Raw genomic sequence first — 27,133 nt, 5'->3', positions numbered from 1 at the left:
AACATGTTTTTCTTTCTTTCTGGTACATAATGATGGTGGTATTTTAGATCCAATGAAATATAATTGTTGGCAAACAAATTCCCTAAATGTGGTGCTACTCACAAAGTCATCAACAATATACAAATATGTCAGTCTCACTGCACTCTTACCAACAATGTTTTGGCAAAAAGGGTTACCTCTGGGGGTGTAGCTCAGTGGTAGGCGGCTTGTGTAGCAAACACAAGGCCTGGGTTCAATCCCCAGCAAACACCCCCCCACACATACAAAGTTACCTTCTTTTACTTTATATTTATTTGATTGGTAGCTATATATTTATTTATGAATTTCATCTTGTCTTTTATTTTTACTTAAATTTCCCCCCCAACCCTTACTGGGGACTGAACCCAGGGGCACTCTACCACTGAATTTCATCCCAACCCTTTTTTTAAATTTTGAAACACAGTCTCATTAAGTTTCTGAGATTGGCTCAAACTTGCAATCCTCCTGCCTCAGATCCCAAGTTGCTGGGATCACAAGTGTGTGCCACATTACCTGGCCTTGTGAATTTTATATGCTAATCCTTTGTTCATTTATCAAATGTTTTTATCTTTTATCTCATGACTACTGAAAATATCTTTAATATTTGCTTTTTAATATCTACATGTTTTAAATTTGCCTGTAATTTATTCAGTCTCCATGATCTTCTTTACTGTTCCCAAGTACAGAACTGATTGATCCCAAATCTACATTTCTCACCATCATCTGATCAAAGATTCAGTCCCTTCTCTCTAAATGCCCTTCAGAAAATGACCTTATAAAACATGCATTCATCTCAGGGGCGATGTCACTTCCAAAAGATGAAAACTGGCTCCTGGGTGTGGAGGTGGAAAGAATAGCTTAGAAACTACAATGGTTTGTGGCCCTCCAAAGCCAACTCTTCATCGAAAAATTTATTACTCAGCATTTAATTCTTCTTGTTATGAAGAACTTAAATTTAATATAACTTTTTTCCTGAACAGGGGGTTGATAATGGAAAGCAGATTAAGATACCCAGGTGTGGAAGTAAGGCTGGCATTTTCCTGCCTGGTAACAAGAAGCTGATCAGCTTCTCTCCAAGTAGTTACCCCGCAAAAATGCCTATTTCTATCAATGTCGTCAACATGACCACAGGCTCACTGTGTGACCTTCAGCAGGTTACTTTTTGCTCTTAGCCTCATTTCTGTCATCTATAAAGTGAGGATAATAGCAGTACATATTTCACAGGGTTATTGTGAGCATTAAATTAATTAATATATGAAACACTCAGAATAATGAGCAGCCTACTAGAAGCAAGTGAGCAATGTTCACAAGTACCAGTCGGGGTGAGAACATGGCTGAGCGTCTGGCACACAACATCCACAAGGATGTGGGCTTCTGAGCTGAACAGATCAGGCTCCACTGATTACCACCTGCGTAACCCTGAACTTCAGTTAACATCTCCCCAGGACTTTTTGAGTCCTGTAAAGCAAGGACACAATCACTTACATCTCACACAGTGGGAGACAAGGTGAGAGAATATCTGTAGAGCCCTTGCCACAGTGTAATCCCTCTCCTTGATTAACAGAGGATCCTCATTGTCACTGCTAGAGGTCAGGGACTGTCTTATACAGAACTACTTTCTGCCTTACCTTCGGTGACTTCCTATGCTAATCACATAGTACTGGCTTTAATTATGCTTGCATATGAAAATAAAATGTAATTTGTATGGGATAGCCATACATTTCATCCACTACAAGCAGTCTTTCTTAGCCAGGAACAGTGGCACATTTCTATAATCCCAGTTCCTGGGGATAGGGTGGCTGAGGCAGGAAGATTACAAGTTTAAGGCCAGCCTAGGCAACTTAGTAAGACCTTATAGCAAAATAACGTAAAAAGGGCTGGGGTTGTAGCTGGGTGGTAGAGTGCCCTGGAGTTCAATTCCATGTACCACACACACAAAAGAAGAATTCATTCTTCCCAAGCACAGTGGCACACACCTGTAATCCCAGAGGCTCAGGAGGCTGAGGCAAGAGGATCAAGAGTTCAAAGCTAACCTCGGCAACAGCAAGGCTCCAAACAACTTAGTGAGACCCTCTCTCTAAATAAAATACAAAATGGGGTTGGAGATGTGGTTCAGTGGTGGAGTGCCCCCTAGTTCAATTCCCAGTACCTCCCCCTCAAAAAGTGCTCATTCTTAAAACAACTACATGATTATATTAATTATATGATGTATAACAATGTGAATGTTAATGGTTTGGGGCGGGGAGTGGTTACTAGGGATTGAACCCAGGGATACTTTACCACGTTACATTCCAAGTCCTTTTTACTTTTTATTTTGAGAACGGTCTCACTAAATTGTTGGGGCTGGGGTCAAACCTGCAATCCTCCTGCCTGGGCCTCCCCAGTTGCTGGGACTACAGACAAGCTGCTGTTAATGTGTTGTCATAAACTATACATTTGTTTTTGTGGGAACAACCCTCAGAAATAAAAATGGACCTCCTTGGGGAAGATTAGCAACTTAACACTGAGCTTTTCATGGATGCAGGTAATTTATTAAAAAAACATGAAACCAGTGTCGGGTCCCAGCACAGTGCTGCCCCCCACCATGCCAGCAGGGGAAGTCTAAGACTCCAGCTAACAGAGCAAAAAAGGCAAGTCCCCAACTGTGGCAGCTAATGCCCGGGGCAGCTCATTCTCACCTTCGCTAGACTTCTTGGGCACCTGAAACTTGACAAGAAGCTTTTTCAACTGTTCTCTCACGGTCGCAGCTCTGACAAGACCCTTGTAATTCAGGAAATGTTCCTGGCACCACTGGGAGCTCTTATTGTGCTACAGAACAAGCCAGACAGAGGGAACGTTAGGAAAGCACAGGAATGCCCACACCCAGGCAGCACTGCGAGATGACTATTTCCTCTTTCACCATTTTCTCGTGCAATGAGACAAGATCTTCAGATCATAACTGGCCTTTCCTTTTGTCCCATCTCTCCAAACAGATGCTGACAACCATGTCACATGTGACTGCTCTGTGACCTCAGTCTCCACACTACAGAGCAAATGAGAGCTGAAGGACAAGCAGAGCTACCTGCACCTGTGTGAGGCAGAACTAACAGAAGGAACTGCTTCCTGTGTCCTTTGCACGGCAACTTTTCTTTGGCAGGTTTCAGTTTATCATTTTATTAAACAAGTGATATGACACTTATCAATGCAGAAATAATCTGCAAACTAGAATTATTTGTCCCTAAAAAGTATGAATTTTCCATCAATAGTGCTTAATTATCTTCCACATTCTTAAAGGTGATCAGGCCTCAGACTAAACTTTTGCTGTGGGGAATGTTTCTCTAAAATTATGTTCTAAGCTAGGCAGAAAAGAGTTTTAAATTAAAACAAAAAATTTAATTCATAGAAGATTTTCCAAAAAAGCAACCAAAGAATAATGCAATGTCCACCTATATCCATATTCTACTGCTAGAAAAAGCTTCAAATTGGAGATGGTCCATTGTACTTATACAAATAAATTTTAACTAGTTTTAATTTTTAAGTCTCAATAGAGTTTTTTTCCTGAAAATCGTTCACTAACTGAATGATCTTCCTCAAATCGCTGGTAAAATAAAAATTTGATTACTTTTCCTCTTCTAAGAAAGTATTTAAGAAACAAATAATTAAAAATGTGAAATATTATTCCCTTTCCTTTATATGAAGTCACTTATTTCATCATTTTCTTCAACTTTAGGTCATTCTTTTGAACAATTTTTAGAGAGAACTTTAAGCTATATTATTTACTCTTCATTGTGTAGAACATTGAAAATAAACTTAAAAATGCCTATTGCTAAACGGCACGTAGGATGTGAGGATATACACAGATAAATCTTTACCTAAAGGTTTTCTCACGGCATCTGAGAAGATTCAACCCAAGACTCTAGGTGCTCTCAGCCACACTCATCTGGCAGAAAACCTAATAGAACTTTCTATTCAAATGCTGCCTCCCGTGAGACACAGGCAGAGCAGGAGACTGGGTCTTCACTGCTGTCGCGCACAGCATACTGGGGTGAGGAAAAGCACCAAGCCATCCCAAGCTCTTTCCACCAATACATTCCAGAACCTCAGGCAGGACGCCCAACCCACTGAAATCTAACAGGAAAATAGAGGGGACTCTTGGCCACTCCTCTGCACTAATGTCTGGGATCCTTGCTCCTGTATGGGGGTCCCCCTGGCGGTGGTCTGCTTACTTTGATAAACGCTTCATACACATTGAGCATGGTGAGGTGATCGCCCTCTTCCACAGCAAATTTTCGGTGCACCCGCATCTGGAAAGAACAAAGCTCCATTGAGAAGCTGCCTCCTGCAGGCCTCCCTACTGGGGGTGACCCTGTGCAACGAACAGCATGTGGCTGCAGATTCAAAAAGGCCTGGCTCACACCATCCTAGCTGTGCCACACCTGAAAGCCCTCAGCTGGGTTATGCACCTTTCTCAGCCTCAATTTCCTTATCCGTAAAATCAAAGAATTAAACCCTTCCATCAAGGTTGCTGTGGGTTAAGATAATTTTCTATAAAGCACCTGGAATAGGAGGAGGATGCATGTGAGCGTTCTCGTCTCTCTCCTCCTTGGTCCTGCAGGACTCTTCTTTCACAAACACTCCTCCCAGGCTCCAGGAGACAGGGGGCGGGGCTGCCTGGCTGGCTGGCTGGCACGTGGCGGACACTCCATAGCCTAGGCCACCACTGATGCACATCCTTTCAGAGCCCATCCCTGAATTCTTTTTGTAAGACCTGGACAGTGTGATTTGTTCCCCAGGGGCAGTACACTAATGCACACCTTAGCTCCAGAACTTCATCCTTGAACCAATGTCACATAATCACTCACCTTCCTCCCTTTCTCCCCTCCTTCCTCCCATTCATTAAGAGATTTCCATCAAGTGCCTACTAGAGGCCAGGCCCTGTGCTAAGCACCTGGAATACAACAGTGAATAAACAGTGGTGAGAAGGACAACAAACGAAGTAAGTGAGCAAAACACGCAGTCTCTGGATGGCAAGTGGCACTAGCCTGCTATGCAGTTTTCTCCTTTTGAAAGTGAGTTTGTCCACTCTGAGGCAGGACTGTCACGAAAGTTCATAAATGGACAAACAACCTGAGAAAGGACATTACCATCTGGGCACAGGCAGGAAGGGTACAGTAGTGTACAGACAAACCTCTATCAGGGAGGGTGAAACAGGTGTCCTCGCTGCACACCAGACTCTCCCCCTGTGCAAGGTGGCTGCTCTCCCCAAGAAGTGGACTCCAAGTGCACATGAGCGGCCTCCAGGGGACACCTCCCCTTGGCCAGCTGAGTGCGGTCCAGTGCTTTCCCTCCAGGCTTTCCAGGGCTCACTCGCTCAGCACTACTGCCTGTGCCCTAGGCAGATCTTGGTGGCTGGATTTTAGCTCCACACGCCCACCTGCAGCACCGCCCTGACAGTGCAGCGCCTAGAATCGGCCTGCTTGGCACAGGCACCTGACTGAGTATGTCACTAATGTGCCTACTAAGGATTCTGCCAGAGCAGCCTGGATGACAATTTCCCTGATGGGAACTAATAGTCAGCAGTGCAGTGGTGAAGGTCTAAGGTCTGGGGCTATAGACCTTGAAAGGCAACACTGCCAATCCCAGCTGTGCAACCATGAAGGAGTTACCTAACCTTTCTGTGCCTGTATCTTTGAAAGATGATAATAATATCCACCACTGAGGTTTATGGTGAAAATAAAATGAGACTGTGCACATAAAATGCTTAAGCACAATGTCAGGCACACGGTAAACACTCAAAATGTGAGCCAGCAACCTCGGCACAGCTCCGTCTTCAGCAGCTTCTGAGTGAGTTTTAACAACAAACACCCCTAGTGAACGAGAATAAGGCGAACAGTGCAGGGGACGTTGGACTTACTGCCTGAGACTTCTGGTTTGAGGGGATCACAAAGACATTCTGGATCTGCATCATGGCTGCAATGCTTAGAATTTCCTGAGAACAGCCAAAATTTCCTGTAAGACAAAAAGCATGTTTGATTGCCAACATCTAATGTGTCCACAAGGCATAAAATACATTTTTCCATACATACTGTAAAATGAGACAATATTTTATATGGTCTAATTTTCTAAGTATAAACATGTACATACAAACTTAAATAAATACTTCACCCTGCCAAGTGGAATGAGGCCCAGCCTCCAGAGATGCTTAGGAAAAATCTGCTCTGTTACTCTGCAGCTGTGACAGTGAGTGAGGGCTTTGCCATCGTCAAGGTGGGTCCAGACTGGCCCCATCACGAAGGGCAGTCAGCTCCACACCCGCTCCTTGCTCTCTTACTGGGACACCTGGAAACCTGGCTTCAGCCCGGGGGCAAGTGGGGTGAGGGGGGCAAGGGGGACTGCAGGTGTGGGCTGTAGCCCTCTTGCTGCTTCTCTGCTCCTAGGCCCTTCTGTAAGGTGGTGGCCTCTCAGAAGTGCTCGCAAGGGCTCATCTCACCTGGGAAGCCCAAGGCAAAACTAGACCAGGCAGCACTCTGGGCTACTCTGTGGCTCCTGGAACAGAATCTGCAGCAACCAACCCTCTAGGGACCAAACTGCACTGCCCGCCCCACCTGCCTGCAGCTTCCCGCCTGATGCACACAACGCCAGGCTTAGAACCTGCTTCTGTATAAGGCCAACCACAGCAACTCGTTTCCCAGCTCTCACCATGTGGGTTGAAATGAATTACACCTTCATAAACAAATTAGACAAAAAAAAGAAAAAGTTCATATTACCTTTCCAGGCAGGGAGGGACAACCTATACTCTCTAGATGATTCTGGTCTCTACCTAAATAGATCTCGAGGTTTGACCTTTACACTAGAACTTAAGTCTTCACAAAAATCTGAAAGTAGCAGAGAAACTGGAAGCCTGTGTACTGCTGTTGTTAGGAAGGCAAATGGTACAGCCACTGTGATAAATAGTACGGCAATTCCTCAAAAAATAAATCTGCGAAAAGCCATTCTAGGAAATAGTAAGAAGTTCCTAAAGAAACTAGAATTAGAATTGCCGTATGATCCAGCAAACCTACGTCTAGGTATATACCCCAAAGACTGAAATTGGCATGTAGAAGAGAACTCTTCACTCCCTTGTTCATTACAGCAACATTCACATCAGCCAAAATATGAAAGCAATTTAAATGTCCATCAGTGGGTAAATGGATAAAGAAACTATGCTATATACACAATTAAATAGCATACAGCCTTTAAAAATAAGGAAATTCTGTCATTTTAAGACAACATGAATGGAAATGGAGTACAACATGCTAAGTGAAATAAGCCAGGCACAGAATGACAAACCTATAGAATTGTACTTATGTGTGGAATCTGAAAAAGTCAATCTCATAAAAACAATGAGCAGAAATAGTTGCTGGAGAGAAAAGGGGGAGTTGGGGAAAGGGAGATGTTGATCAAAGGACACAGAGTTTTGGGTAAGAGAGGGTCAGTTTAAGTGATCTGTTGTGACCACAGTTAATAATAACATAATGTATGGTCCAAATTTACTAAAATGATAGACTTTCAACATTATCACCATAGAAAAATGATGAGTTGGTAAGGTAATGCTAATATGATATGCTAATAAGCCTGGCCAACTCTTTCTACTGTACACACACACACACATATATATAGATCAAAATGTCACATTGTATCCTATGAATATATACAATTATTATCTATTAATTAAAAACAAATACTCTTTTTAAAGAAACTGAACAGAATGATCATATGACCTGATAATTCACATTTGGGTATCCACCCAAAAGAAGTGAACACACAGATTCAAAGATACAATTGCACATCCGTGGTTACTGCAGCATCATTCACTACATCCAAAAGATAGAAGAATCCTGAATGTTCACCAACAGATGAACAAATACTCAAAATGTGGTATATACATACAATGGAAACTTGTATGTAGAAAATTCTGAAACATGCTATGGTATGGAGGATCCTTTAAAGATATAATGTTAAACGAAATAAGCTAGACACTATATAGTTCTATTTGTATGAGATTCCTAGAGGAGCTGAATCCTCAGAAACAAGAAGTAGAACAGGAGTTAGTGTTAATGGGTAAAGATTCAGAGGGGAGGACAGAAGAAAGTCCACAAATGGCTGGTGCTGACGGCTGCAAACTAATGTGAACGTACCCAGCGTCTCAGAACTACATACCTGAAAATGGTTAAAGTGGCAAATTATCTCTTCCTTATTGTTGATGCTGTCTAACCACCACTGGACGGTCTTCCTCAGGGTGCACAGAATTTAGGGAAACAACTCCTCTGACAATCAAAATAAAATCAACACAAGTTGTCGGGGTCTACCCACCTGACTCAAGCAGCATTTTGGCGAACATGGGATTCAAAGGAAACTCTGCTATTCTCAGGCCAAGTGGTTCAGTTAGGCGACAGTCTTTGTCTAGACCTGCCAAAAGAAGAGAACAAAAGATAGCAGAAAGCATGTACCCTTGTGTTGGGAGATGCACACTTGTTGAGAGAATAAAAGATGATGAATGCTAAAAATGGTACCCAATAGATGACTCTTGCACTATTCAGTCTGACACCAGAGTGCTGTTGTATCAAGAGAAGAAAAGATCTCCATGGAGTTCCTAAATCCCCAGTTTTTAAAAAACTGCTGCTTATAACGACTTCTATTCAAGGACTTTATTTAAAGAAAATGGCCCTGCAATGGCCTCTTGCTCTCACTCTCTCCTCAACCCACAGCAGCCTCCCTCCACTCCTGCTGCCTCCCAGAGGGGCTCTTTAGCAGTCCTGCAGCCAGGCCACCCAGACACACCGAGGCCCTCTCCTCCCACTCTCCACAGCCTTTGCCTCTGCTGGCCTCAGCCTGGCCTCCTGCTAGCTTCCGTGACCCCTGCTCTCCTGGGTGCCACCAGCTCCTTCGCTGCTCTCCTCAGTCACCTTCTGGGCTGCCTTCCACATCCAGGCCAGGCCAGGCCACAGATGTGCCAGGATGGCGTGCTGTGCCCCTGCTCCTCTCAGACCAGGAGAGCAACTGTTACAGCAACTCTGCATCTGAATGCTAGCCCAACCCCTCTGGCGCCAGCTCAGGCCTGTTTACCCAACTGCCCCGGGCAGATTCCTTCAATTCCTCCCCTTTCCTCCATGCCTCTCTTTACTCGCCAATATCCAGGTATGGATTCCCAAGACCTCCAAGATGTAGACTGCTGAGTAAAATAAACCTTACAAGAGCTCAGAGTAAAACAGAAAAGGTCATTTCTCTTCTGTTTCAATAGAATCATCTTTTTAAAGGTGAAACTAAATTAAGATGGGGGTTTCCCTCAACCTTTTTTTTTTTTTTTTTTTTAGAAAGAGAGAGAGAATTTTAATATTTATTTTTTTAGTTATCGGCTGACACTTTGTTGGTATGTGGTGCTGAGGATCAAACCCGGGCCGCACGCATGCCAGGCGAGCGCGCTACCGCTTGAGCCACATCCCCAGCCCTTCCCTCAGTCTTTGCCAGCTAATTTGGAGCAGTAAAGAAACAGGAAAATTTGTTCTGTTTGGAGGAAAATCAAACCAAATGAAAAATACCCATATCATTAATGGTCTGGCATCTGCATTAAAGATAACCTTACTTTAGAAACCCATTCCAGCACACAGTCACTCAAGGCTGATCTTCTGTGGACTTTTAAATCAATGGAGAGCTTTTTAATCAGTAATTGGCTATTTCCTCAGAGCAGTATTATAAATATGGAATGAAAATGGACGCCTATCACACCCCAAACAAAAAAATTAACCAAAATGGATCACAGACCTAAATGTAAGAGCCAAAAACCATAAAACTCTTTAAAGAAAACCTAGGAGTAATGACCAGGGGTTAGGCAAAGTTTTCTTTTTGTCTTTGTTCTTCCCCAGGAACAAAGTCAGGACCTCACACAAGCCAAGCCAAACACTTGCTCTACCACTGAGTTGTATCTCCAGCCCCAAGGCAATATTTTCTTAGACATGACACCAAAAGAACAAGTGACAAAAGAAAAAACAGACAAATCGACCTACACAAAAACCTAAAACTTCTGTATTACAAAACGAGACCATCAAGTAAATGAACAGCCAACACACAGAAATGGGGAAAGGAGTTACAATTCACATACCATATAAGAAATCTGTGCCCAGAATATATAAAGAGCTCCTCCAACTCAGTAATAAAAAGACAATAACCCAAGCAAAAATGAGCACAGAACTTGAACCTTTCTCAAAAAAAAAAAAAAAAAATACAGTTAGCCCTTTATATCTGTGGGTTCCACATTCTTGGATTCGATCAACAATGGTTCATAAATATTTAAGAAAAAAATTACATCTATACAAATCATATATAGATTTTTTTTTCTTACCATTAATCCCTAAAAAATACTGTAGAACAAGTATACAGAGCATTCACATTGTGTTAGGTATTATGAGAACCTAGAGAGGATGTGAAATACACAGGAGAGTGCGCACAGGTCATATGCAAACACTGCATCACTTCACATTAAGACTGGAGGATCCATAGATATTGGCATCAGAGGGGGTCCTAGAATCAATGCCCCAGGGATACCTATGGGATGAGACATATTGTATACAAATGGCAAATAAGCAAATAAAAACATATTCAATATCACGAGTCAGAAGGGAAATGCAAAACAAAACCACTAGATACCATTTCCTACCCATTAGGAAAGCTATGATACAAAAGACAATGGGTAACAGGCACTGGCAATATGGGAAAACTGGACTCTTACACATAGTTGGGAGAATGCCCAGCAAAAATCTGTATGCTTGCCAGGAGCAGTAGTGCACGCCTATAATCCCAGCAGCTCCAGAGGCTGAGCCTGGAGGACGGTGAGTTCAAAGCCAGCCTCAGCAAAAGCAACGTGTTATGCAACTCAGCAAGACCCTGTCTCTAAATAAATTACAAAATAGGGCTGGGGATGTGGCTCAGTAGCTGAGTGCCCCGGAGTTCAATCCCCAGTATCCCATCCCAAAAAAATCTGTATATTAATGTGCACAGCATTATTATTCATACTAGCCAAAAAGAGGAAACAACATAAATGTCTATCAGCTAATAAATGGATAAAAATTTTACATGGCTTATCCATACAATGGAATACTATTCAGTAATAAAAATGAATGAAGGACTGATATATTCTACAACATGGATGAGCCTTAGAAACATACTGAATGAAAGAAGCCAATCAGAAAAGACCTCATATATGATTCCATTGATGTAAAATGTCCAGAATATGCAAATCTAGAGAGATAAATTAGTAGTTGCCTGGGACAGGGGAGTATGGAAATGGAGACTATGTGCTAATGGATACAAGGTTTCTTTTCTGAATTATGAAAGCATTTTAAAATTAGACTGTGGTGAAGAATGCACTACTCTTTGAGTATATCAAAAGCTACTGAATCATACACTGTAAATGACTGAAATGTATGGTATGTAAAATCACACCTCAATAAAGTCATTTTTTAAAAAAAGAAATATGAAAATATACCTGAGGGGGGAAAAAAACCCACTAAAATTTAATAACCAAACTGGATGGCAGCCATGTGGGGCACCCTTCAGAGCAAGTCAGTACTTGCTTAAGATGAGTTCAAGTTGTGATTTTTCTCCAGGTACAAAACAACATTCTCAGATAAGCAAATAGAGGCTCCTCTGTAACAGACTATTTCCTTCCCAAACAATTCCCCTGACTGGTGATCTCCCTGTTCCCCAAAGAAACTCCAGGAACAAAGTACAGGAATATGAGGAAAGAAACACTGAGCCACAGCTTTCAGGATGAGGTAGGGGCAGGAAGAAAAGTCCCGAGGAGGTACCCTCTGCCCTCTGCTAGAGAATCACGGATCTCGGATGTCTCTGAGGAGTGTGGCCCTGGTGATAGTCACCTAGCTGCTATGTACTAGAATGCTTTATAAATTGTCATAATCTAATTATGATCCCAACTTCTATTTCAGTAGAGTGTCAGGAAAAAGATAACACAAATGAGGAGGATCCACCCCGTTCCTGAAGATACTAGGAGCACCAGAGTGAATGCCACAGACTCCATCATGGGGGAACACACGGAAGAGAGAAAGAGGCATACCTCCCAGAGCATAGAGTAACTCCAAAGCTTGAACCATCGACTGTGCTGGAGGGGGCTGTAAAACACATAAAAGTCCTCCTGAATTAATTTCTCTGGGCAAGGAACATAAAGATGTGAACACTTCCTATTCAAATCCACTTTCCCTCTAGCATGTCCCATTCCTCCCAGTCTCCGTGCTTCTGTTCCTGTTGGTGCCCCCTGAATGTCCTTCCAGCCTTCCTGGATCCTCGGTACTGCCTGGCCTTTAAGGCTCAGCTTGATTAAACAATTCCCCTGGCAGCCATCCCCCGCTTCCCTTCCACCTGAGGTGCTGGTCCCTAACTTAAACTACCTCTTCATTTTCCCTCAACACTCCTCAGACATTGCTACTGTTTACTTCATGTCTTGACATTTTCCTGGGAGCCCCAGGATACAGCAGTGCTCATAGACGATTTATTTTTGCATCACCCAGAGGCAAAGCCTATGGAGGGTTAAAAACATTTGTTGAATTTGCATTTTTGATAACAAACGGGAATGCTGGATGATCAACAGTTAAGCAGAGCTGACGGTGTGACTCTCAGCCTGATTCTCTAGATCCTAACCTCCTTCTGTCCTCTGCAAATCTTTATTGAGCACCTACAAAGTGCCAGGCATCATTATTTCTTCTCTCCAAATTATGTGGTTTTGACTAAGTCAGGTAATAAAATTATACTGCTTTTCAAACTGCATGGCTTTTCTTCTAGATGCATTCAGATAATAAATGTATTTTAAGCATCACATTGTTGAAGATCAATGTTACAGATGAGGAAAGTGGAAGACATTTGAACAAGGTCACACAGGCAGTTTGTGGCAAAGTCAGAAGCTAAGTTCAGGTTTCATGTTTTCCATTTTACCTCATCCACTTTGTTTGCCAAAGTCAAACTTCTAAAAGCTCAGGTGCACAAACCACAAAGGTGTGGTCCAAACTGCAAAGAGGGCACTCCACAGACCACTGGGAGCAAATCATGTAACTGGCCCACTGCCTCTCCTCATCCTATGACATCTTTTCTTCAAAGGGGCAAAATGCACAGTTCACAAATGCAGGAGCTTAAACCTTCTAGGGATCGTTAATACTGAGGTTATATTAATAGGAATAGGGAGGCTCTGATCTAGGCTCTGAACAATTACAGAAACAAGGTTCTCTTGACTCCTTTCAATTCTGACCCTATTTCAAATCACCATCAATCGAAAAAACTTATTCCCCAGACCCCACAAAAATCATTTCAAAAGTATTTTCATCTAAATGAACATTTACTGGTACTCCTCTAGGACTTCATCTGATTTGGGATCACAGCAACCACAGTTTTAATATATTTGGAATTACTGTGCAAGTATAATTTGTTTGTTTTTCTCATGTTTTCCTTGTTTCTTATACCCACAAGACATCCCACTAACTACTTGGGATAGCTGCCTAATAGGCATTTTGGTCATACTCCATCAAGAAGTCAGTTTTCCCATTACTGGGCAAATGAGTGCTTCTCGTTTTTCACTTTTCTAATTAACATTCCTAAACATACAAAATTACATGTATCCTGTGATTGCCACTGTAAAAACACAGTTTCAGGAGAATGCAGCCAGAAAGGAATGAATAAAAATAAATCTGTATGTGTGTTTTTATTTTTCAATCATCCAAAAGTTTTATTATGATTTCATTATCTATACTTTTAAATTTTGATATAAAATAGTGCTAAAAACAATATCATCTATGTAAGCATTTTTTTCTTCTTTCAAATTACTTTCTCAGGAGAAACTTCCATGGGAAAAAATAGCAGGCATTTCCATGGTTCATAAAATATTGTCAGAAAGTACCTCCCAAGGACCAAAACAGAACATAAAACCACCAGCAATACACAGGGCATTGACTCTGCCAAAATGTTGTTAGCTCTGGATTTCATCATTTTTCTTAATAGTTGATCATTTAATTAGTGTAAAATTGGGCTTTGTAGCTACATCTTCCGTGGAGGAGAACATGTCTTTATGTCAATTTATAATTTGTGCTGCTTCCTCCCCTTAACTTTTGCTTTATTGGATATTTGATTTATTCTAAATGAATGCATTTTGAAAACTCTTGGTATTTCTTAAGACACTGATAAGTCATTTCTGCCATTATGTTTTCCTTTAATCTTCGATATGGGACTTTTCCTAGGGTTATATTTGCATATACTGTTCATCTTTTCTTTATAGTATCTTAACCTATACAGCAGTAGTCAAGGGAACATTTATTCTGGGCTTACGGTGAGCACACAATAGCTTCTTTGAGGAGCTGGGATTTGTTGGTTGTTTTTTTTGTTTTTTGGGGGTTTTTTTTTGCTGTTTTTTTGTTATCCAAAATCCAGACTTGTCACACCATAAACCACAATAGCCAGGATGGAACAAATGAGTGAACATGTGAGTCCTCAACCATAGACGTCCTCTAGGAAAATACTCATGAATGTCTACTAACTAACCTAGTAGAAATCATGAGGATGAAGACAGAAGGTTTTATTTTGGTTATATTTAGAATGTCTGCACATTAAAAAAAAAAAGTCAAATAAAAAATACTGGCGAGAAATATTACAAACAAAAGTTGATGTATTTAATGAACTCTTGAATAATTCCATAATCCTAGCAGACAAATGACTTAAAAATTCTGATGAGCTGGGTTCAACAGCACATGTCTATAATCCCAGCTAAAAAGTAGGCTGAGGCAGGAGGATCAAAAGTTCCAAGCCAACTGGGCAGCTTAGAGAGAACCTGTCTCAAAATTAAAAGGGCTAGGGTAAAGTTCAGTGGTAGAGCACTTGCCTAGCATGGTCAAGACCCCAAGTTCAATTCCAGTACTACCAAGAAAAAAAGAAATAAAACTGGCCAGTAATTTTTTTTTAATCTATGAGAAAAAATAAATTAGTGGTAAAGATAATAATCTCCATTTCCCTCTCCCTCCCTCCCTTTTTACCTCTCTCCAATCACATTAACAAACTCTAAAAGACAATGACCAAGCATGATCGGGGCACCACACACCAGGCCTGCTGGAACCCATGTCAGTATAGCCATCTGGCCAGGTATCCACAGTCACAAGGGACTATGGACCTTTGGCCCAGTATTCTCAGCAACCTGGCTTAGGAAATCAAAATCAGCCATAGAGTCTTCCCTACAATTCTTCCAAAACCTTCTTGGCTTCCCCGGTCATAATACTCTTGATCATGCAGGACTATCCATGAACCCACTGTCCTGAACCCTTCACCCTTCCTTACCTGGTGGAAAATCCTGCTTAGGTCTCAGATTTCACCTCAGGACTAACGGGGCAGGGAGCTCTTCCTTTGTCTCTCAGAGCACAGGGCACACTGCTCTGTAATTTACCCACTTATTGGTCTCTCTCCCCCAGCAGATAAGAAGTGGAATTACCAACAAACTAAGTGTGGCTGCTTGTCTCACCATCTCCCCCATACCCTGCTTTGGACCTTGAGCCAAATTAGCCCCAACACTTAAGCTGAGTGGGAAAAAGAAAGATGGCATGCTCTCCACAACATGCCAGCATCCCCCTGAAAGCCCCCCACACAGAAGATAGGACTTACCGACATGAAATGAAACCTGAGGACGTTGTCAATCCCTAGCGCTTTCAGCTGCAGGATGACAGGGGCCAAATTGCTCCGCTGCATCTCAGGAACAGTAGATTGAGGCAACTTGTCGAAGGCTTCCTCTGAAGATAGTAAATCAGAACAGTCAGGGATCCAATGTGACAGCCAAATGCAATCACATGCCAAAGGGACAGACTTCCTTTTCTACCTTGATCAAGAATCTCCAGGATTCTGAGACCAGATGCACATGACCTTGTAATGCAAGGTTTTTATATTTACAAAAGACCTTTCTATTTAAAAAAAAAAAAAAAAAAACTTTAGATACTACATTCTAACAATACTCCTTTATAAAAATTTGTCCTTTTACTTTAGAATGTTGTTTTTCAAATGCTTTTTCTGAGCAAAATATCAAAGCAGCAAGTATTTGCTGAATCACTATTGTCACCTAGTTATCGTTGTCTCTTGGGTAGAGAATGTGAAGGAGTCAAGAACTGCACATATAAGCAAAGAGCAATTTTAAAATAAATCACCAAAACTGCATCTAGAATACAACAAATGACTGAATTTATAAAAAGTAAAAATTGTCCAAATCTAATTTTTTTAAATCAATAAGCAAAAAGCACAATGTCACACCCAGAATCCAATGTTGACCCAAATAGATTAATGAATAGATTAATGAATGCTTACATGCCCCATAGCAACAAAAGGTGACCTAAAACAGGAAAAAGTACTTCGTGGCACAGATATCCTACACTAGGAGGGGCAGGAAAAGAAGTGGGGAAGGAAGAGCCTTTTATAAAAACTAGACAAAAGGGTACAGGGAAAGAGGCAGAGGAGATTAAATTATTTTTGTGTATATACAGACAGTGCTCCACCCACAAAACCCTCCCACATCAGTCAACATTTTAACAGATGTACACCCTTCTTAAACACCATGGTGGCCCAACCTCCATTTAGACTATAAAGCTTTAGTGAACTAGGGGAAAAAACAAAATGAAGCAAAAGGTGATATGAAGAAACAGCACAAAAGGTTTTCCTTGAGAAGACAGACAACCAAAAGTCTAAGGACTGTGATATAAGTTGCCATATGCATGGATCTACCCAGGAAGTTCTGGATTCCGAGCAACAGCAGAAGTTCCAAGCAGATACTCTCTAGTTTCAAAAGCATCTTGGATACAGTTTTTTGGCAGGAGGAACAAACTTCCCAAATACACCCTTTTGGCAACGGAAAAACAGTCATCAGATGAGAGGCCGGCCCTGCTCGGGGGCCACTCACAGGAAGCAGGTGCATCCTCAGAGTTCAGTGGTGCTCAAGCTCTGGTGAGGTGCCTAGGCCAAAAGCCACAGGCCAACCCCTAGAACAGCATCAGTGACAGGAAGGGGCCTGGACCAAGACCTGACTGCTCTGCAAGGAGGAACAGATTAGGTCCCATCAAGGGTCCTCCAAAGAGAAGCGGAGGCTTGGGGAAAGAGGAAAGAATGGTCACCAGAGAAGGCTCTAAAGGAGCCCCATAAGGAGTTGCCACTGAGGGGACTTCAGGGCTAAAGAGGTTTTGCTGGGCAAAAAGGAAAAAGCCCAAGGAAAGGCATCTGAGTAGCGGATGCAGGAAGCAGAGGGCACATCCAACAAGAGTGCAGTTCAGCTGAGAAGCCATGTTGAGCAGATGCAGATGGTGAGTGAGAGGAGATAAGCTGAGGAAGAGTTCTAGAAGGTTCAGAAAACTGTAAGGGTCTGTGAGAGGTGTGCTATCTAAAAGCTACACTCTGGAAGCCTGAACGCTGGACACTGTGCACTTGTTACTATGCAGTGGCCCCTCCCCAACACCACTTCCATTGAAACACCCTGCAAAGGGACTCAATGATCTTTCACCTAAATCCACCTGAACACCTTTAGTCCACACTCTATTACATGATTTCTTTGGCACAAGAGATGGGTGCTGACCATGACCTCTTTCAGAGTAATTTGAGCCAGGCATGGTGACACACACCTATGATCCCAGCAATTCAGGAGGCTGAAGCAGAAGGATCTCAAGTTCCAGGCCAGCGAGGCAACCCAGTGAGACCCTGTCTCTAAAAACTAGAAAGGGAAGAACATCCCTGGGTTTGATACCCAATACCACCAACAGAAAGAAAGAATGAGGTCGGGGGAGAGGGAGGGAGGAAAAAGTAACTGAGTTCCTTAAAAAATTAAACATGAAATTACTATATCACCCTGCAAAAACCAAAAGAATTAAAAACAAGTTCTCAAGTACATGTACATGCATCTCACAGCAGCACTACTCAAAACAGCCAAGGTGGAAACAGCCCAAATGTTTACCAACTGATGAATGAATAAACAAACTGTTGGTTTTCCATACAATGGAATATTATGCAATCATAAAAAGGAATGACAAATGGCATACATGGTACAATGTAAACGGCCTTTGAAAACATTACACTAAAGAAGTCAGACACAGAAGGTCACATATTATATGAAGGTCACATATGGTATGACTGTATTTATATGAAATATCCCAGATAAATCCATGGAAGCAGAACACAAATTGTCAATTGCCAGGGACAGGGGGCCAGGAAGAATGGGGAGAAACTGCTTAAGTAAGGGTTTTCCACTGGAGGGACAGAAATGTTTTGAAACTAGACAGAGGGAGAGGTTGCATATACTGTTCACTCTAAAATGGCTGACTTATGTAAATTTCACCTGAATAAAATTTAAAATATATGAGATAATATATAAATATAGATACATTTTTGAAACTTCCTCCTCCTCTGCATTTCAGGGTGCCTTTTCATCCTGGTCTTTGCCCACTCCAATCAGGCTTTCTTAGCACCTTCAGGGGTTGTCTGTACCTCTCTGGCCTCGGTTTTGCCTATGATGCTCCACATCCCCTTCCTCCCCTCCCAGTACTTGTATATCCCATTTCCTTTGCCTGGAGTGCTGAAATCTTTTCTTTAACGCCTCCCGTCTACTTGGATAAATACTGGGCTTCCAATAAAGTCAGGTCCAAACACAACCTTGGTTGTGAAGCACTTTCCAGTTCCCCAGCAAAAAAAAAAAACCAAAAAAACACGAGCCCTTCTCTGTTTCCAAGAGCCCCTATTCTCTACAGTAATCCTACCACACCTTACCACGCTAATCTGTTAGTGGGTCTGTCTCCACCACCAGATTATCCACCATGCGACCACAAGCCTAGTTCCACGGAGCCCTAGATTCCCAAGCCTCAACCCCATGTCTAGCATGCAACTGAGGCTCTGTAAACATTTACTATAAGAAAGAAGGCCGGGGTATAGCTCAGGGTGGAACACTTGCCTAGCACATTCAAGGCCCTGGGTCCCATCCCCAAAATCAAAAAAGAAAATAAGGAAAGACAGAATGACATCAAGAACTGAATAAGGATGACAGGAACCAGAAATGAAGGGAAGCAATAAATGGCAAAGCTACAACCTTCAGACCTGGTCAGCAAGAGCAGGGGACAGGGGAAGGAGGAGGAACTCAGTAATGATTGGCCAAGTCTGCACAAGGGAAGAAGAAAAAAATCTCAGTACCACTCCCCTCAAAAGCAAAGAGTAGAAAGGGAAGGAGCAGCTCTAGACACATCTTTTTTGGTTAAAGCTGTCTCCAAGCTGGGAAGAAAGCTCTTGATCAGAATTTTAATTTTGTTCCCTCACAGCCTAGCACAGTACATGGCATAGAGCAGGAGTTTACCAACTATTTGTTTTCTGTGAATGAGTCTTGGATAGAGCCTTCATTCTAGCTCTGCAAGATGGAATGGGACCAAGGTGAGGTCCCACAGGATTCAGGGACCTCAGAATAAGAAAAAAGCACATTAAGCTAAGAGAAAGGTGAGAAAGACCAATCCTAAGACATAAAAGCCGTAGAGTCACATGGCCACAGAAGGGCTTGGGCCCCAATCCTAAATTAGAACAGGAGCGTAAACAGGCGGTGACTTGCTGGGCCAGCTTTAGCCAATGGGGAAGAGTAAAGAAGCGCTATGCTTAGGAAGGTGGCAGGGGCCAGATCCCAGGGCGTCCTGGCAGGGAGGGCTGGATTTTACATGTGTTCTGCCACAGGGATAAACATTTATTACATTATCCAAGGCCCAGGCTAACTATGAGAGTCAAAAACCCTTAAGGGGAGTCGCACTAACCTGTATAGAGGCGGTAACACTTTCCAGAGCGGTTGCGCCCACCGCGTCCTGCACGCTGGTTGGCGGACGCCTGGGACACAGGAACCACCACCAAGCATTCTATAGCCGTCCTGGGATTGTAGGCCCGCAGTTTCACAAAGCCACAGTCGATCACATACACAATGCCACCGATTGTAATGGAGGTTTCTGCCACATTGGTGGCCACTATCACCTAAGTCCCCACAGAAAGAAGAATAAGGAAAGCCGTTGATTCTTTTCACTGTAAACAAACTTAAAAATCCTAAACATGTAATGATATTTCAAATCAGGATCTGTGAAGCAATTGCGATACTAGACAGAGCAGTAGCTTCAGAGCTGGGAGCCCTGGGCTGAAATCCTCCCGAATCCTGGGTCCCTGGAGAAGCTCCTTGACCTCCTGAGCGCTGGTTCCTCACTTACATAATGACAATTACCACTTCCCCCGGGGCTGCTGAGGGATTACATAAGATACATATATCCAGTGATAGAACCTAATACTGGACACATGGCATCTATCAACATTAGTTTTTCTCTTTCACACAGCGTAAGTAAATCTCCGTCTCACCCAGGTATATTCGCTGATTTGCTCACATTATAACTAGTTTCTGAGGGTCTGCACTTGAGCAGGCACTATCCAAGATGCAGGGGATATATGATGGACAAAATAATCAAGGCCCTACTTCTCCAGCAGTTTAGTGACAATGTTCGGGATGGAAATACAGCAAGAAGAGAACTTCAAAAAATGACACAAAAAAACCACAACCCAGCAGTGTAACATGCTGGGGGACATAACGTTTATATTATACGAACAAGGCATGCTACTTTGGAATGGAGGGCCAGGGAGAGTCCTCTGAAAGATGACTTTGACTGAGGCCTGAGTAACAGGAAGCAGCCAACCCTACAGATGCAAGTAGAAGCTACAGTTCAAACGAAGGAGAAACCACCAATATGACCAGAACACAGAGCAAGTACAGGATGAGCTTGGGGACAGAGGCAGGGCCCAGGTCCCGTGCAATCTCTGGGCCAGTGTGAGGTACTTTTTCATTTGTTACAAGTACACTGGGAACTAGTGGAGGGTTTAAGCAGCAGAGGACATGTAGATCATCACACTGGGAACTTTTTTCAAGCACTTTTCATTTTTTAAAATCACTTTATAAAAAAATCTTCCTAACATTTTTATATATTAGAGTTTTATACTATAAAACCATCTATCACAAAGTTTTTATTATTTGTTTTACAGCTACAAAAATTGAGACTTAATGTTAAGTAACTTATCCTGGGGTGCACAAGTAACTCAGGGGATCCAAGCCTCCTGACTGGTTGGCTGCGTTTGCCTGGGCGACTCCAGTTGCTCCCTCTCAAAGGCCAAAAGGCTGGGCACCCGGTTCCAAGTGGCCTGATCAGCAAGGCCTCCACACACCACCCCCACCAGCTTTGTTCTCTACCACCTGCTGGGCATTCCTCACCTAATGGAAGGCAAAGGACTGCAGAGCCCTGTGGGTGAGGAGCAGGAGTCACACTGGCTGATGATGGCCGGCTCCCTCTAATCAATGCTGCTTCCCACCACACCCTCCCCAACCCAATTTCAAGGCTAAATACTTTTAAGCCACTCCTTGAATTAATTGATTTAAACTTGGCTCTACAGGTAAACTGATACTCAAAACAAGTGGTTCAGAAACTATTGGTAGTGACTTATCTATTGTTCCTAATTGACCACAAGCCAACAAGACAGATCTTTAAGCCAAGGCAGATTCCTGCCATGGGAATTACCAGGCAGGCAGAAGAGAAGTGAAGAGAAGTCACCTGCTCTAATAATTACTTTCAGAGTGACCCTCTGTGGAGCTAGTTTAGAAATCTTCACATTATTTACTATAACATGGCCTAAAATTCTGAAAGAAACTTTCCTATTTAGTAAGTTTCACTTCAATGTAAAAGAAAAATCTTTGCAGTACATGACAAAGAACTAGTATGACTACAGATGGTCGCAGACACCCTTGGTCATCAGGGTAGTCTCACCTTTCTGACGCTGCGTGAGACCCTTTCAAACACTTTCATTTGCTCAAAGGAAGGCAGACCTGCATACATGGGGAGAACCCGGAGGTGCTTCTTCATCCCAGTGCGAGCGAGGGCCCGGGCCTGCTCGATCAGCATTGACACGACAGTTTCCACCTCTTCCTAAACATTGAACCAGATACCAAAGGAACAGATCAACATGAAGCATGTCATTTTATCACACTGAAAAACAATGAAAGTTGGAGTCAGAATTTTAATTTTGGTCAGATTCATGAATTTTGGTGATACCACATTCTACTTGGGACGGTTTTTGAACAAATGCTAGAACAACATGCCAGAGGGGTAAAAATTTGAAACTATAATATTAATCACTAAAACTAAACTACCTATAGTTAATAGGAACGTTCCCGATAAATTAAAACAATGACAATTTTACTCAGTTTTATGGACTGAGAAAATAAAGCCTTCCATGCAAAGGTCAAGTTGTGGTCTATAAAATCATCATGAGCTTTTCCCAGAAAAGACTACTAACTGTAGAAAATGTTTGGCAGTGGAGAAGATCAGAGCTGGAGGGTAGTTCTGAATAGTGTTAGATCCTTGAGGGAGGACTTGGACTTATTCAGTTGTTTTTCCAGCAAGATAGCCACTGACCAACTCCAGGATGAGTTGTAAAGGTGTCACCAGGAAAAGAGGCACACAGTGGCAACATGCATGCAGCAAGATGCACATGTTAACATAAAATCCTGGCCAACGAAACAGCCACTGACTCAATTATCTAACTAATCAGCTAATACATTTAACATACACTTAACCCTCTGCAGACAGAACAGGGAAGAGCTAACAATTCCCTGACAATCCAGTTGATAGAAAACCCAACAATTTTTTATACAGGTAAGTAACTGCAAAATACAATGAGTCAGGTGCAATTATACAGGCCTACAATCCCAGCTATTTGAGAGGCTGAGGCAGAAAGATTGAAAGTTCCAGTCCAGCTTGGGGCAACTCAGTGAGACTGTCTCAAAATAAAACATAAAAAGGGCTGGAGTTACAGGTCAGTGGTAGTGCCCCTGGGCTCAAGCCCCAATACCACCCCCCGCCAAAAAAAGGGAAACATGAAAAAAATGGCTAAGCAGGAAAGTAGCAGGGCTCTACATTAATTCATGTGTTGCCTTAACATGTCTATTCCTCAGGCCTGATGGAATTACCTGGCCAGTAAGAAAGGCTAGTATGTCTCCATCTCCCTCTGTCTGGTGAATTTTTACCACAGTTTCCACAGTTGATTTGATATAATCTGGAACAGGACTGAAAAGACATTGACATAAACTCATCACTAGAATATGCTCATTAATTATAGATCAATTACCTTATAATCTGGCAACAAAACCTCCTGAAAGTAAGTTTGGGCCTGCCCAACAAGTAATTAGCATGAGGATAAATAAAAACAAACATTCACTCTTTTTTTATGCACTCTTTTTGTGTAATCCATAATTACACAAAAGCTATGATTTTTAGCTATACTTACAAACAAATAAAAATGATACAACATGCATACAGATGTGCTGTCTTAATATACAAAGATGCCAGGCCGGGGAAAACCTGGGGCTGTGGTTCCAATGCTGAAGCCCACCCTCTCCCTGGCTCATTTTCCCTTCTGGCCACGGGCAGCACATATGGGTCAGGTAGGCTAAGATGTATGTGCTCTCCAGCTACAACAACTCAGAAGTCAAGTTCACAACTCTCTTAACAGTCATTAGGCCAGGCCCTTGGTCAGTTTGCCCAATTAGGACCAAGAATTACAATGGCTCCTTTTCTGTTCAAGGGGGAATCCTCCCCAAATTTTCAACCAGGCCTTCTTACTAAGGATGTAGAGAATATACCCGTATCACCGTAGTACCCTCACTGACGGGCATCTGAGTAAACCCCAGTTCGGAAAACTCTCAAGCCTTTCCCTTCAGCCTTTCATCATTTTGCTCTTCATGCAAATTTGCATGACAGTGTCAAAAATTCAGCAGTGACCTGAACAAAACATGCTCCTCCTCACTGCCCTTAGAGCTGCGAACAGACACAGCTCACTGCCATTCCACATTATAGGCCCAGGTTTCTAAACACTATCATCAAAAGTCAAACATCATCAAACCTTTGTAGATAAAAGATATCCACCGGAAATGTTCGCCCTTCCACTGTAAGGATCACACACGTATCCCTGGTTGGATCACTGGTTTCATTTTGATTAAAAAAATCCCGAAATTTCTAAAAAAAAAAAAAAAAAATCAGTTTTTCATCTTCTCTCAAAAAACAAAAAGGTCACAGTATTTATGGAAAGAAAATAAAACTGGCAAAGGGCAGAGACTGGAGGTAGGGATTAGGGGTGTGTGTGTGTGTGTGTGTGTGTGTGTGTGTGTGTATAATACAGATAATGTATTGCAAAATAATGTTTACATTAACACTTTTCTTATTGAAATTGTGGGGAATCACGTTTCAATGATACTTTTTACGAAAGGATGCCAAACTCGTGGCGTAGAGAATGATATTAAAAGCTCTAGCCAATGACTTCAGGAGATACCACCAAGATCCCCTCTTGGTAAGTGTCCCCCCAACATACTAAGGAAAGTGAGAAAGAAGAGCTACATGACTGAGCGACCACACTGGCGGTGAGTTAACACTAGATGCAGGCTGCTGGTGCCAGTTGGTGAGGAGACAGAGTCATCCAGGTTGGTTGAGGGTGCCATTATTTGAATCTAAATAACATTCCCATTCGCCAACTATAGTCCAGTTTCCCTGAGGCCTGATGATGTAATTGCAAGGCCTATCTTCATTATTTCTCCATCTTTTCTAGTGTACAGAACATGCCCACCCCACTCCTGACAACTAAGGAGCTCAGAAGCAGCACTAGAAAATGAAATCAAATACAAAGTGAATGGGCCTGGAAGAGTATTGCTAAAAGAATCCAGGATTTAACGATATACTGGGGTGCTACCCATTAACTTTAGGGGTGTCTGGGAAGAGAAAGCACAGACATAAAAGTGCCTCAGGCCAACAAAAGGATTCTGTGTGCTACAGAGAATTCCACAGGGTTCTACCCTTTAGTTTCCTGTTGGCTGAATTCCCTCCAAGTCACTTTAGCCTCCTGCACCCCTATGTTATACACCGAGCAGGAACATTGAAGTAAGTGAAAAGACTTCCCTTGCCCCAAAACAACAAGCAGTCCAGGGAAGGCAGATGTGCAAAGAACCAATCCTAAGATGAGCCAAGGAAGAGGATCATAGTTATCCTTCTGAAGGGGCCTGAGTCCTGCTGCCTGGACACTGCACTTGACAGGCAAGACTAGGACGGTGAGGGTCGGGGAGGATGTTATCAGACCTGTGCTCTGGATCCTGAACTCTGGTGGCCATTTAGAGGTGGGCAGCAGGGATAAGAGCCGGGAGGCAAGTAGACTAATTAAGGCAGCTATTGAAATAGCTCAGAGGAAGAGTGAAAGCACAAGCGCCAGGTAAGCGTCCAGAGCATTATGTCGAAACAGGACCTAACAACCTGTGAGTGTGTGCAGACATGTTTATGTCCTGGAGAAGGATGGGATTTCTTCTTATTCAGTCAGGGATAAAACTTCCTAAAGCAAAGACGGTCTTGGGCCTGAATGACTATGATCACAAGCAAGGGAACGGGACAGAAAATCCAAGAATTTCATGTTTATAAGTTTAGGTGATCCTCAGCTAGCTGCTGGACAGCTCAGGCTGGCACACAGGAGCATGGGATTGCCACAAATGCAAAGTGTTGGCTAAATCAGGGGCCACGGGAACGGGCAGCCTTAAGGAGGAAGAACAGCAATCAAAGAGGCCCAGGAGGAAGCTACTGAGGAGACAAGAGAGAGGGGAAACGGCAGGGTTCAGAAGCTACAGGAGAAAAATTATAAGAAAGGTTTGGTAGACAGAGCCGAATATTTCCAGAAAGTCACGCTGATCAGGGAGGAAGATCATGGGAGACGATGGCTTAACCTTAGCTGCTAAGGAATATGTGATGCTGAAGAGTAAAGATGGAAGGTTAATCTCTCAAGAGAAATAATTCAGCATGTACTGAGAAGACCTTTATCTTTATTTAGAAATACAAAATACATATAAAAGCAAATAAATGCAGTATCAACGGTGCATGAGTCTTGAGGCAGAATCAACTGGAAATGAGCTCAACACAACTGGAAAAAGATTCTAAATCTGGTCCACAATGACATAGACACATGATAAGAAATATAACGAGACATCAGGAAGAGGACAATCTATGAAATGAAATGCGAATGATGGGACATCTACTGGGCTATCTTCTAGCTCACCACAGCTCCCTTCCCTGGTAGCTGCTCCTACCTGATCCACACAAGTGGACTCCCAGCAGTCATGTCTACCCCTTGGCCAACAATCTCTAGCCATGCACAGTCATCCAAGGTGGGAGCCTGAGCCCAGATAATCCCAAATTCCTTCTCCAGGTGTTTGAAAAGAGAGGAATTAAGTCTCCCCCCAAGTAGTTGGACCTGTGCCAAAAAATCTTTGGGAACTATCAGAAACCATATTTTCTGTCAGGTGACAGAAACAAATAAAAACAATACCATATGATACAACGGCTAAAAATACTTTGCAGTGAGCCAGGCCCTGTGGTGCATACCTGTAATCTCAGCAACTAGGGAGGGTGAGGCAGGATGGTCACAAGTCTGAGACCAACAACTTAGTGAGACCCTGGCTCAAAATAAAAAGAGCTGGGGGTGTAGCTCAGTAGTAAAGTACCCTTTGGTTCAATTCCCAGTATTAGGGGGAAAAAATCCAAAACTTGTTAATTATACTTGGTAATACATGTCTTTGTTTGGTCATGTACATAACTGTTCACTTAACTGAGCTCACATTCACAAAGCAGATAAACCCATCAAGGCAACCATGTGATCAGCCCTTATACTACGCTTATCTTTGCCTCCCCATAGCAACCACTGGTGTCCTCATTTGCAGCCTAGGCCACCCTAGTCCCTGACTGAAGCCAGAGCAGGTACCATATCAGCAGCCCGATCCTTCTGGGAAATTTGTTATTTGTCTGACTCCTACAGCCAGGGGCCAGAGAAGGGTTCCATGAACCCCTGGACCTCTAAATCACAGTGCTACCTAAGCCACTCCCTACCTGACTCCTGCGGTGCTCCTCACTCTTATCCTTTTCTGCCCACTCACATCCTCTTCCTCATCCCTTGCTCTTACACATCACACTCACATGAACCCACACCTACTCACCCCACAGCCTCACAGCATGGA

At 42.7% G+C, this 27,133-nt stretch overlaps 1 protein-coding gene across 3 annotated transcripts in view; it reads right to left on the bottom strand.

Annotated features, from left to right (window-relative positions):
• Positions 1-27,133, bottom strand: part of Dhx35 (DEAH-box helicase 35) — a 70,793-nt gene that overhangs the window by 11,893 nt on the left and 31,767 nt on the right. The window contains exons 9-18 of one of the 3 annotated variants that reach the window (XM_026383265.2): positions 23,995-24,107; positions 23,063-23,159; positions 21,861-22,019; positions 19,827-20,037; positions 15,679-15,803; positions 12,107-12,161; positions 8,350-8,445; positions 5,912-6,006; positions 4,224-4,301; positions 2,697-2,826 (exon numbers count right to left, since the gene is read on the bottom strand). In XM_026383265.2, coding sequence (XP_026239050.2) covers positions 2,697-2,826; positions 4,224-4,301; positions 5,912-6,006; positions 8,350-8,445; positions 12,107-12,161; positions 15,679-15,803; positions 19,827-20,037; positions 21,861-22,019; positions 23,063-23,159; positions 23,995-24,107 — 1,159 coding nt within the window. The remainder of the gene's footprint in view (positions 1-2,696; positions 2,827-4,223; positions 4,302-5,911; positions 6,007-8,349; positions 8,446-12,106; positions 12,162-15,678; positions 15,804-19,826; positions 20,038-21,860; positions 22,020-23,062; positions 23,160-23,994; positions 24,108-27,133) is intronic. The other 2 variants (XM_026383266.2, XM_026383267.2) reach the window with 2 other exon arrangements.

The sequence above is a fragment of the Urocitellus parryii genome, chromosome 6, assembly GCF_045843805.1.
Source record: "Urocitellus parryii isolate mUroPar1 chromosome 6, mUroPar1.hap1, whole genome shotgun sequence".
Lineage (NCBI taxonomy): Eukaryota > Metazoa > Chordata > Mammalia > Rodentia > Sciuridae > Urocitellus > Urocitellus parryii.
The sequence above is the reverse complement of the archived record's forward strand: the minus strand, read 5'-3'. Positions and strand labels throughout refer to the sequence as shown.